This window comes from Leptosomus discolor, chromosome 2, assembly GCF_034619465.1.
Source record: "Leptosomus discolor isolate bLepDis1 chromosome 2, bLepDis1.hap2, whole genome shotgun sequence".
Taxonomy (NCBI): Eukaryota; Metazoa; Chordata; class Aves; order Leptosomiformes; family Leptosomidae; genus Leptosomus; species Leptosomus discolor.
The window spans coordinates 20,597,540-20,610,955 of NC_141392.1; the positions used below are offsets into that span (position 1 = coordinate 20,597,540).

The window sequence follows — 13,416 nt, forward strand, 5'->3', positions numbered from 1 at the left end:
GCTGGAATTCAGAATGGCCTGATATTACATCTATGTTAACACTTCAGTGTTTTGTTGATTTGATGAGCCGTTCATTGAGCTAGTCACGTTTGCAATTTGTCAGATAAATCAGGCGAAGATTTTCTTTCCCATGACTGCATCCCAGACTTGTGAACCGGAGGAGAAATCAAAACAAACATGCACGTTTGTGGGGGGCTGCAATCAGATTTGTTAAGGAAAAAGATACAAACGGTAAAAAAAGGCGAAAATGCTGTCAGACAAGGTATGCAGTTTTTAATCAGATAAAGCTTCCTGACTTATTTTTTGCAGTAATGATCTAGCTGTCAGTTCTGCTACTTTTCTTATCCTCATGAGCTTGGTATTACTGCCTCACATTGCACTTAAAAAATAATTAAAATAAATATCCATACATTAACACATCTTAATTGAGCTTAACAAAGTGATGACAATACAGCCCTGAAAACAGTCTAAGGCCTAAATTCAGAAGGTACTACTTTAAGGAAATAGACATGTTCTGACGAAAATCAGAATAATGTACTATGTTAACGTGCTAGGACATCGTCCACAACAGGACATTAAAACATTCCTGTGTCATATTTGAAAAATCAATATTAATTGTGACTATAGTAAATTAAAAAAAAAAAACCCTACAAAATGTGCTTGTAAATAATTTTAATATTTAAATTAGATGTGAGAAATTTATTACCAGTGTTCATTTTAAGGAAAATTAACTTTTAAATCTGAGCTACAATAAGTTTTTCATTTTCTATGTTGAAAAAAATTTAACAAGATAGGTTGCATTGGTAGTCACATTTTCAACAGACGAGAATTCAGAAGATGGCTGGGATGCTGCACTTTTGATGCCGTTTCCTTATGGGACTAGAACAAGATATAAAGCTGAAGCTAGAGCCAGGGGACCAGATACAACAAGATTTGGCTGTTTTACTACTGTATGAAAGGTACAAACCCATCTCTACCTAATCGCTTCACAAAATAATAAAGAAATAATTAAAATTTCCATCACTGAAATAACCTCCTTCCTCTCCACCAGTTCTACCCAGTGATGTATGTAAATATTATTGTCTCATGAGACTCCAGCTGTATTCCTGTGTGCAGCTCTGTGGCCACCAGCACAAGACAGACAGGAACCTGTTGAGCGGGTCCGGAGGAGGCCATGAAGATGATCAGGAGCTGTAACACCTCCCCTGTGAGGACAGGCTGAGAGAGTTGGGTTGTTCAGCCTCCAGCCAGAAGGCTCTGGGGAGACCTTATCACAGCCTTTCAGTACTTAAAGGGGGCCTACAGGAAAGATGGGAAGGGACTCTTTTAAAAGGGAGTGTAGTGATAGGACGAGGGCTAATGGTTTCAAACTGCAAGAGGGGAGATTTAGATTAGCTATTAGGAAGAAATTCTTTACTGTGAGGGTGGTGAGGCACTGGCACAGGTTGCCCAGAGAAGCTGTGGCTGCCCCCTCCCTGGCAGTGTTCAAGGCCAGGTTGGATGGGGCTTGCAGCAACCTGGTCTCGTGGAAGGTGTCTCTGCCCATGGCAGGGGGGTTGGAACGAGATGGTCTTTAAGGTCCTTTCCAACCCAAACCATTCTGTGATTCCATGATTCTTCTGTTATACATGAGAAAATAAGGCACGGGTGAAGAAATCCAAATCTAAATATGTAGCAAAGAAGTACAACACAAATACTTTGAAGAAGCTGGGGTCCAGATCTGGATTGCCCAAATCTAGGTTTGTATATTATTGCAGACTAGCAAACCACAATACTAATACTTATGTTGTTCTGACAGTGAAAGCATGAGACCCCCCCACCCCCCACCCCCTGCATCACAGCAGCTTTTGCATACAGAAACAAATTGCAGTTGAAGTATGAAAATATTTTCTTGAGAGGCAAGGGTTTATAATCTTAGCTGTGATGCACAGTACAGAGCTTAACATCTTGCGGGATGTAAGGGTATTTCTTGCACAGCAATTTCAGCTATATTGCCAGCTCGATTATCACAGTACAGTGCTGGCAAGTGCAGCTTTTTCTGTATGAGAATATCTCATAGCAGATTTCATGGTTGCTAGGTAGCTGTACAGCTCAAGGGCCCTGAAGGAAGCACAAATGCTGCAAATTGGTGGTGCCCAATCAACAGTCAATCTGTTTAAGGTCCATTAGTTCTCATTACCTTTTAACCATTATTTACTTTCTATTAGTTCAGACAGGATGATTGTAAAAAGGATGGCTGAGAAGGGCCAGCAGAATAGACGCTTTTCCAAGCCAATCCTAATTATTTTTGTTACAATTACACAATCCATCAAAAGATAAATACAATCTCCAGTCCAAACTGGCATTGTGTCTAACTTTGTACCGGCTGCTTTTGGACATATTTGAAATGTGATGATGGGAAGGAAGGAAGAACAGGGTGTATTCATTCATATGCAGCCTTCACTATTATTTCACTGTTTAGGACATGCAACACATGCCTCACATAGCCTCCCTGTAAAGCCCAGACTGCAAACCTGAGACTTTTATAGGGTATTCCTAATGAAAAGTCAGGGCAGAATTTATAATTATAATGTTTTAATAATTGTTTAATTATTGAGAGGAGTAGTTTTAGTAGAGATTGGCAGAGTGTTTCTTGGTGGCTGAAGTCATCATAATGATTTTAATTTTCAGAGTGGTGAGCCCTGCAGTATGAGATATAAGTGTATAAGGTTACAAATGGTTGTCTGAACTTCATGCCAAGATCACGAGTACTAGCTGTCTTCACAAAGCCTGTGTAATTCATTCATGAACTTTTTTTTGGTTTTATTTGAATGACTGCACCGTCTGAATGACTACACCACTGTAGCAGCCTACTACATAATCATAAAATGGCTGCTGCTATTTTGTGTCTGTTATTTGCAAAAGACAGTACAGCTGAGTTTTGATGCAACCACTCTGGTATTGTAAGTTCATTTTCAGAGTATCAGTCAAGGTTTATTCTTTCATTGAGAGCGGAGAAGAGGAGTGGGGGAGGAAGGGGGATCGACTGTATCCCTATTCATACTTTCAAGAAGACTGAATGGAAGATTCAGTTCCAGACAATGAACCGTGGTAAAAATCAACAGTCATTAGTCAGTGAAGTTTCAGGGAAGACAGACTCCTTCCCAAAAATACCTGTTAATCTTTGCATGGAAGGAGAAAAAAAAAAAAAAAAGAACCAGGACTCAGAACCAGGCTGCTCATGAGCTGTATTTACAGCAACTTTTGGTGTCTTTTCTTCTTTTGTTTCTGCAGTAGAACCTGCTTGATGCCTGTTAAATTCATTTGTACTGACACCAATAGAATACTATCTGGGATGTGAGATGCCCAAGCTATTGGTACATCATATTGTTAGTTCTGTGTTCTGGGAAATCTCCCCACTCCATCCTGAGTTTCTCAAACCACTAAAACTCTTAAAACCTTTAAATTTGCAATTTAGTTGGAACTCTTATTTCCTATGAGAGTTTTTAAACACTTGGAATTAATACTCAACATAGAGTTTGTATTTTGTGTCCGTCTTACTCAGTCGTACCTTAGGTAAGATTTAGCTATTAGAGCTTCTTCATCTGCTTTTGTTCTTATCTTTTTATAATATAAAAATTCCATTGTCGCAATGCTGTGAATATTTTAGGAGCTAATCATAGGTGCATTTTCATTTATTGATAACACTTTCTGAAGGTGTTTCTGGAATTGTTCTCTTCATTCCGTGGTGTTCTCAGCACAAGAAACTCTGCATGGATCCTCTTTGCAGTGCAATAAAACCTTTAACAAAGATGAAGTCATTTGGAGACACGTGACTTAAAGCTATTTCTTTTTAACCTTCCAAACTTTTTCTTTATCTTTTTACAAATAATCTGCTGCAATATTCCCTCTTAAAAATCTTTACCTGTTTTTCCACAGTGTAATAATGTATTAAAAAAAAATCTATCTGCTTCCCTTTTAGTAAATATGGTTAGTGCCCCAAGAAATGTGAAGTTTTACTGAGAACCACATGCACATGTACACACACATAAACACAAAATATAACTCCAGACCAACAAAATGTTGCTGTATGTGTTTATGCAGCTTATAAGGTTTGAGCAGTAAATGCCAAGCATGAATTCAGAATGCCATTAGCCCTTCTGCTGCTCCAGTAGCATGACCTTAATAAAAGTTTGCTCATGTTTGAATTCACAGCTGCTGATTGACACTCTAAGTGACATAGAAGAGCCAGGTCCCAAGAGAGTGTGAATTGGCCTGACTATAGTGGAGCTACACGGATTTCACATGGTGTTCAGCAAATTATCTTCAACATGAGGAATCATTTTAAATGTAAGCAGATTTAGGAATTGCTCTGCAGAAAGCTGTCTCCTTTATTTATGGCAAAGAGTCTGCAGATTCCAGCTCTTTCATTCCCTCTGTGAATGAAACACATGAGTTATCTGCTGTCAGTGTGAGTGCTCACCAATTAATCTTCAGCTGCTGCCGTCTTCTAGAACAAGTCACTGCTGTGATTTTGTTTCCCTCAGATGGCTTTCCTGTTATTATATTCTCACATTTGGATTTGTATCTTAATTACATGTTAATATTTCTCTACAAGGAAGGGGGTGAATCAATCTCATGAATTAATAGTGAACGGAGTGATAATCCAGGAAGGATAATGCATTGACAGAAGTGCTCTCATGGGATGGATGTTACAAGATTGAAAACAACACCTCATAAAGAACTGCACTGATTAGAAGTGATTGAAGGGGCATGTAAGTTGAGGATGGGCAGAACAGATCAAAGAAGGTAAACTTTATTTTAACTGAAATAGGCGGAACATTAATTTATATGAAATTTTGAAAAAGTTAAAAAGCAAGTGAGGCCATTAAAAACTACTTAAATTAATTAACAATACTTATCGGTGCAGTTTTTTCCGTACACAGAACTCTGTTGCATTTACCTTGGCGTATGCTAGAGGTGATGTAGAGATTCTACTTCTGTTACAGATTACTTAAGAAGTCTCTTCCAAAATTTCCTGTCTGCTACTAGATAACTTCCCTTCCCCTTTCCAGCCTGGAAGAATCATATTCAGGGCTAAACTGAACAGGAAAGTAGTTAGAAAAAAAAAAAGTAGGGTATGGAAAACAAAAAATAAAACAGGGTGAGTACGGCATAGGCAAAAATCCATGTACTCATGGTTGAATTTTTCTTTCATTGGAAATATGTAAATAAGCTTCTATTTAAAATAGATACGGAACAAATAATCAAACTGGCAAAAAAACTTTGCCTAAATACTATTCTAATTTCATAGATTTTTTTTTTTTTGCATTCTTGAGAAGTTTCATGGAAGTTTTTCTTTCAATTTTCTTGCCATATCAAAACTTCTCACATTGTTTTTCCTTGTGTTTCCACAAAAGGCAAAGATTGTCCTAGACACTTTGGTAAATTAAGGAGGAACCGGCAGATGGTTTATGAACATGAGCAGTTTTGAAAAACAAGCTTCATTGTAAATTTACTTTCAAGAAACTGCTCCCAACTCCAATTAATTTTCTATGAGAAATAGAGAGATAATGCTTTCATGCTTTTTATTCCAAATATTTCTAATAAAAGAGAGATAGAAAAAGAGACTTAAAACCAAGCACTCTAAATACAAAGTGTATCTCAGGTAAAAAAAAAATGATAATGTATTTGGAAAGAAATCTGAAAACATCCCATAATCAGCAGCAAGGAAAAAAAAAAAACACAAATGGGAACAAAATGTGTAATGGAAAACAGTTCATACTATCATTATGGTTGTAAGTCTATTATTATACGTGCTTAGAATTATCTCTGAAAAGAAATAGATGAAGCAACACAAGAATGTTCAGCTTGTGTGTTGCTGGAATCAAAATTTGGTTTAGATATCTGGTATTTCAATGTTGTCTCATCAAAAATTGTTACGCAAGAGTAGACTTAGTTCTGTTTCTTAAGATTGTTCCTTTCAGATTTAAAGGGATTTTATCTCTGACTTTAATCTCCCCCTCCATTCAAACAGCAATCATTTTCCATATCTAAATAATCTAAAAGATCCAAAGCACAGACACTGTGATTTTCACAAAGAGATTTTCAGATCTTAGCTAGAAAGACAGCAATCAAAGCTAGAATTTTCTTCACTGGTATCATGTTTCTGGCTACTTATTACTGATACAGAAATATTTTTTCAATAATGAGCTTGCTATTGATGCTGGTCCAAACTCACTTCTCAGTATTTACATTTTTTTAAAACAGTAATGAATGATAGTAGCAATGGCAAAAGAAGAATTTATCTATTAATTGTACTTGTTATAGCTTGAGGTTGGAGGGGCGGATCAAAAGACAATATGAAGACAGTATGTCCAAATCTCTCTCAGATGCAGCTTAGTTTGTCCTTTCTATTATTTAAAATCTATGTAGTTAAACCCCTAGCATATGAAAGAAACAATCAAACTTCAAGATGTTTAAAATGAGATGTCATTTATGGCACCTGTGCACTCTCATTTTTTTCATACTTTGAAATAGTTCCACAGTCCTTTCCAGACTGAAAGTATGTTTTCACTGGAAGCCATATAATACGACTATTAAAGAATTTTTAAGTCATTAAATCCTTCATATATCTTAATATCCTCCTCATTTTTTACATCAATTAATAATGATGACTCAGCTTTTAATAGATAATTCTTCCATGGAATTCTAGAACAACAAACTCCCTTGATATAAAAATGAAAGATCCAAAGAAGCGGTCTGAAGAAAACCCCCAAACTAAAAGGTTTCTTATGTGTGCAAACTATATAGTTGTGGAATGTTCACAAATGAGAAGGCTTTGATTTGATTGCTGTGTATTCATGTCCTTGTTACTATTCTCAGGACAAAATATTAGGCGTGGAATATTGCTCCGTATCCCAGGAGTTGATGAAAAATGAGAATTCAATTATATTCTTCTAGTGTCAGCCAGCAAGAAAAAATACATGCAGAAAGTATTTGAAATTAATACCAGAGGGAAACTAGAGCACTAAGTACTATGTCAAATTGTAAACTTTAAATCAATAGAATGTACATAAATAGGAGTTGGGCTCCAAAGGCCTCTCAATCATTCGCTACTTTCAAAACCCCAGACAAAGGTCTGGTCTCTCATTTAAACTGGATATATATGCAGAAAACTTAAGAAGCCATCAGAGACTTATCATCATCAACAACTGTAGGCTAATTGTTGAGTTGCTTAGAGAACTAAGATTAACTTAGAGAACTACTTTACATCTGTTTTGGTAACTAACTTCATTATAGCCCTTGAGTGTTATTTGGGCTCAGATTATAGCATTTCTAACTCAGCTAAAAATAGAAAGTTTGAATTAAGTATATTTTAGAAGTAAAATTCTTCCAGCAAAGAGTTTTCTGTCTTTTGGAAAGTGTTTTCGCCTCATGCTAAGTTTCTCCGTGTATTACACAAGACATTTTCTTGTAGTACATACTTTCCTTGTAGACTGAAGATTTCCTATACTTTTTAAAAGAACTCCATACTACCATAGGACTCCACTTAATGCAGTGGTCACTAATGACATATATTTTACGTGAATACTAATTGGAGGAAAGATCATGCAAGTTTAGATTTTGAAAGATGCTGATGCTTGTACTAGAGTCTGCAGTGAAGCTTTAGTATTTTATCCACCCTCTAAATTCACAGAAATGTGGGCAGAAATAAAAAAAAAAAAAAAAAAAAAAAAAGAAACAAAAAAAAAGGGACAATCCATGTACCTTTTTCTTTCTTCTAGGGGTTTAGGAGATAAATCAGGTAGGAGCTGAAAGTGCTAACAGTAGGGGGGGCGGGGAGGGAAAGAAACCATTGAGGCAAACTTTTGATTCCTGGCATGCATTAATATTCACAACACGTGAAACTGGAATATGAAGTACTGTTTCTGAGAGAAGCCATGTTACATCCAAATTAGAAAAACAACCCCAATCACGTAAACCGCATCAGTCCTCAACACGAAGGTGGTCTGTTTATCCTGGGCTGCAGGGGAAAGCCCCCTTTCCCCACACTGAGAAGCGTACATCCACCAGAGGGCAATGCTGCTGCCGAGAGGCAACTGATTCCTAAAAATACAAAACTTCACCTCATCAAAACACTTAGAGAAATTCCATGAGTAACCAGAGAGAGAGAAACCCCCTGATTTAGCAGTAGGTTTTAGCCTGCTTTTTGAATGGAACCGATGGACAGAACCTTGCAGAGAATAAAGAGATAAAGCTGTGAAGCAGAGTGGAAATTGGAGAGAAGGAAGCATGTCTTATCCATAAAATTTTAGCTTTGTTGACAACAAGGATGAATATATTTGAGAGTAGAAGTCTAATTCAAATACTGGCAGTGTACCATCACTCAAGACATTACTGGGATGTGAAGCTTTTAATCTCTCTCAGCTTTGATTTCTTCATTCTGCTTCCTATCAACAATGTCCAAAAAAGTCATTACCGCCTGCCAGAGCAGCTACAAATTAGTTGATAGTCTTAATATGGATTTTATTTAGAGACGTGAACAGAGTAATAAAACTTTGCAGCCCCAAGCTGGCACTCTTCTCGGCAGCTGTGAATGGACCTGATAAATACGGAAAGCAACCCACCTTCATAAATACAGAAGTTGTTCAAGCTTGCAGGAATCATGGCAAAAGATGAAGCTCACAAGATTTTCTTCACTAGCTACAGCAGCATGAGAAATCTTTCATTGGAAACCCAGGAAACTTGGAACAGTCAGTGGTTCTTATTGAACTTCTCCACACTTCCAGGACGGCAGCTCTGAAAGGCCGGAGTTAAATCTCAAACTGACAGGCTGACACTGCTTTGTCAGTAGAGCAGCATTGACTTCAGTGGCTTGCAACCAGGTGTGAAAGCGCTAATGGCAGTTTTCATCACAGCTCAGCTTCTCAGACTTTAAAAACCTTTCAGTTCTCTCCTCTTATAAAAAGAAAGAAACATCTACAGGTTTGGGTTTTTTTTCCGTGGAGAAGTGTTTGGTTAGCAATGGGGATTTCAAAAAAAGATTAAGCAAAAATTTTGTTTTATTCTCTAATTTAAAGTACATTAGAGCCACAAGCGTTTTAACTTTCAGTTTCCTATGGACTGCCCAGATTCAAAAGTGACTCTTTCTATTTTTCCATGGTCTAACAGACCAGGAGGCCACTGAAATTTTAAAAGTCTAAAAGGTGTGTTTTAAAATTTTCTATGTGTATCATCAGAAAATTGCTGCCTAGTAATAGGGCATACCTACTACTGTAAAACTTATCAGAAAATCTTTAGTCTCTTGACAAACATGCATTGTGAGGTGAAACCAAATGGCCCTGGAAGCCAGCCAGCTGAAGGAGAACATGGTTTGCTTGTAAAGTTGGTATTCAAGATTTATTAAGTAGAGGGCGGTGTGTTATGAATAATGAATTGTAGTATTCCCAATTCTTGCATCCCTGCCACTGTTCAGTGATTAGTCTTGTAACAAACCTAATCAAGCTGGATTCTCTTTACATCCTTTTCAGATTAGTCTGTTCTTCTTTGGGATAGGGAACCATGGGGATCAATACATGGCCCTGGTTTTATAGGATACACATTCACAAGGTTGAATCCAAAAGGTCATATGTTTCAAGAATTCAGTGTGGTTAGGCTATACTTCTTATAGTAGGCTCAACTCATTTAGGGCTGGCAAATAATATCTTATTTAACAACAAAACAAAACAAAACCCACCCACTCACACCTTTTTTACAGACACTTGTTTTCCAGTGTCCTAAAAACCTATTTGGTTTTACTGAATATGCAGTATGATTCAAACCTCTTTGGAAAATGCAAGGAAACTCAACAAAAAAGTAAACTTACAAATGTAGTGGAGCTACACTCAAAAGATTACCAGAGAAGAAAAAAAGTTATCTGGAAAGAACTGAACGTGAAGGGACTGATATTTTAATAGACTTTAAAAAGACAAACCAGGACAACAAACCTGGCAGCAACATGAAGAGAAACTGAAATGAGTCCCTTGGCCTTGAGGTTTTTAACTGGTTATTGTAAAGATTCTCTACTAGAGTACGGCTCTGTTTGCATCAGCCTTTTTGTCAGTTACCTACAGCTAAGCATTTGTAGATAAATAAATCACAAGTCTCCATGAAGTATTTAAGCTTTCAAGTTAATAGGTATGAAACACCCTCAGTTTTATGAATTTAAAACAATTATTTAGTTACTGCATTGCGCATTACAAAATACAAAAACATAACACAAATTCTTAGCCCCAGTTCATTAGAGCTCTTCAGAGCATAACCAATTATAGACATTCAGGGGCTTGATGGCTGGATGCAAAGCTGTGCGATTAGTGAAAATGATACCTGTATTATTATAAGTCTCTATGGTGCCAGAAATAGATGGTTAATTTACAGTTCTGGTTCTACTCCTTACCTCTTCTCTTTGATTTAATGTCTTTTTCAGGTAAACTTTTCCGTATTTAGAGATCTGGCTGTCTAAATAATTCATCTTTCATTCATTCATTCTGTCCTTCTGTCTATCTGGTTTGACATACTGTGTGAAATTTTACACATTAATCGAGGTTGTGTGAAAAGGTAATGTTTGCTGCTATCACCTACTGTAAAAGCAGATTGAGTCACCTCTGTAAGCTTGCCATATGTTTAAACCTTTTAGAACATCCCTGTGCTGGCCGTATTTAAAGAATCCAAGCCTATGGAGTGGAGCAGAGAATTCAGGATTCAGTATAATTTTTGTAAAAGTTACAAACGTACATAGGGCACTGCCTCAAATATTAACATTGTGATTAACATTAACAGCTCACTACAGAGGTACTCATTTCTTACCTCATACCCCCTTGGTTTTACAGGAACCTAAAGTGACTTTGTGTTCCTGAAAACTGGGGTTAGGGTATATCAGACTAGGCACCCACAAACAATTAGGAAATGATTTTGAAATCTAAATCAATGCAACTATTGAAAAAGAATGGGGCCAGCAATAGGTCGTTTGTAGTTTGAAATACCTAAGTATATTTCTGTAGTTAATAAATACACTCTTAGCGTTAAGGGGTTGAAGCTGATATTTAAGCTATTTTACATATTTTATCTCTGCAGCAGTGTCCAATAGGTGTGTTTTTATTGAATAAAAGGTTGCAGCCACTCATCCCATTATAGTGATTTTGTTACTACCTATATCTACATTACCCCTCTATCTGCTCTCTGAAACAACTGATGTTCACCTGACATATATGAAGTATAGACATGTAAGAAGTCTGACACAATTTTGCTTTTCTAAAACCAGACCAATCTAAAAAACAAAGCAACTATACATACACACATGAATTTATTGATTTGAAATGTGAATTTAATAACACAATTGGGCAAGTGGCCAATATTATCCTATTTTCCCTGGATTAAAAGAAAAGGGCTACCTATATAGCATCATTCTGAAGAGTCAGAGAATTTCCAATCTAAATAGCTGTTATCAGATACTTGTCACGTAATAAAAACTATGAATATTTTCATACTAAAATCAAAACTGCAATTATACTGTTAACTATGACTCATTGCTGATTTAGGTTGTTGTGATTAAGTATGTTTCTTTATGCATACAAATTATATGTTCAGTTTGCAGGTTGTGTGAGAACTAGGACATCCTAGCTAGATGTTATTGTTGCTAAGTGCTTGGACTTTGTGAGTGATGTTCCTGGCAAACGTGATAGTTGCTTCTTGAAAACTTTCATTATTTCTGAAACAAATTGGGGGGTTTGGAAGTCTTTATATAAAAAGTATATTCTCATCTACTCGTAAATATTTATTTTTTTAAAGAAAAAATTGGTAATCACAGTGAATTATTTCCCTGGGCAAGAAGTTCCATGTGGGTGGTTGAATGAGTGAAAAAAAAAGGTTTGTGGAGGAAATAAATTGAGGATAAGTGGTTTCACGACTATACTCAAACCAGTACTACCCATCATACTCAAAGGAAACACAATTTAAATAAATACCGCAAAGCAATGCAAATATAGTAACTTATACGAAAAAATCAATACAAGCAGACTGCTACTACGAGACTGAATGCAAACAGCTCATTTTACAAAGAAAAGTTGCTTGCTACACCATTGACGATTACCTATATTTAAACAAAGAGGGACTCAGTTACAAAGATATTCAATAACATTATTCCTATTTAGGCACCTACCTAACATTGAAAGGAATGAGATTTTAGGCACCCGTTAGGATTTAGGTAACTTAAAAATCTTCCTGGTTCTCTCAGCAAGTTGTTGGAGCAATACAGGTTTTTTCTTGGAGTTCTTTCTTTCTTTTTTTTTTTTTTTTTCAGACAATAGTCCAGAAGGACACGTTCTAGAGAGGGTGTGTGCCACGGCAGTGGTGCCTTTAAGGCACCCTGGTCAAGTCACTAGACTGTCTTGTCTCAGGCATACCTTTAAAACACCTCCCGTTCATGCATACTTAGCAATGGTGTCCACCACCCAGAGCAGCAGCAAGGGATAGTAAGATCACAGAAGGCTTATACCTCGTCCGGTTGTGTTTGGCACACACCGCCAAGATGTTAGGCAGAGGTTGCAGAGAAGGGACCATGAGGTAACTGGTTAAAGCCATGGGCTTATCAGCAACTAAAAAGAAAGTACTCAGGCAGTGAGAAACTGCGAGGGCTGCGCGCAGGGCTGGGGAGACGTTCTGCAGAGTACGGGGAGAAGACAGATTGCATCAGCCTCCCACAACTCTCCTTAGAACCTAAGCCTGAAAATCAGTGGCCATTTGCAGCAGCAGAACTCAAGGAAACAGCTTTCTTCCACACCACAGTCCTCTGACCCTAGCAATACATAGGTATGCTTAGCTAGAGAGAGGATTTTTATTCATACTCTTCATCAGAGGAAGAAATGAAGTGTTTTTCATCCTCACCTGTAGCAAAGGAGGCTCAATTATTCCCTTCTTTGAGCTACTTTCTGCAAGAGCTTCGGTTCTCAAGTACTCATCCATGCAAACATGCATCCCAATCTCTGTTTGTCACTGTTATTTTTAATATGTAAGCCAATTATAGTTAGCTTTAAATAGAGAAGCCTAATGAGAAAATGTATCCCATAATTAAAAGGGAAAAGAATCAAGAACTTCCTGCCAACATTAGCCCTGCTGATTTTACAGCAAGGTTGCCTACTCTTTTCTTCCATCTCTATATTTAAATTTTTGTGAGGTTTTTTTTTGTCCTATTAAAAAAAAAAAAAAAAAAAAAGTTAAGATATTTATTGAAGATTTCTTGAGATAAAATTTTCCGTGTAGAAACTTTTGCAGCTTTTTCTGTTGCTAATTTAAGTCTTTATATATTCCTTTCAAAACCTCAGTCTTGTAACAAGGGGAAATATGTTTCCACACTGGCAAGAGCCAAATTATGCATTCTAAATACTGTACGTAGTTAAA

The 13,416-nt window shown here is 36.9% G+C and overlaps 1 protein-coding gene across 24 annotated transcripts in view; it reads right to left on the reverse strand.

The window, feature by feature from the left end:
- The window catches only part of NRXN1 (neurexin 1), a 719,965-nt gene that overhangs the window by 582,723 nt on the left and 123,826 nt on the right, over window positions 1-13,416 (reverse strand). For 4 of the 24 annotated variants that reach the window (XM_086460687.1, XM_086460698.1, XM_086460684.1 and 1 more), the window contains exon 3: window positions 821-854. The exons of 19 other annotated variants lie outside the window; for them this stretch is intronic. In XM_086460687.1, the coding sequence (XP_086316813.1) occupies window positions 821-854 (34 nt within the window). The remainder of the gene's footprint in view (window positions 1-820; window positions 855-13,416) is intronic. One more of the 24 variants, XM_086460685.1, reaches the window with a different exon arrangement.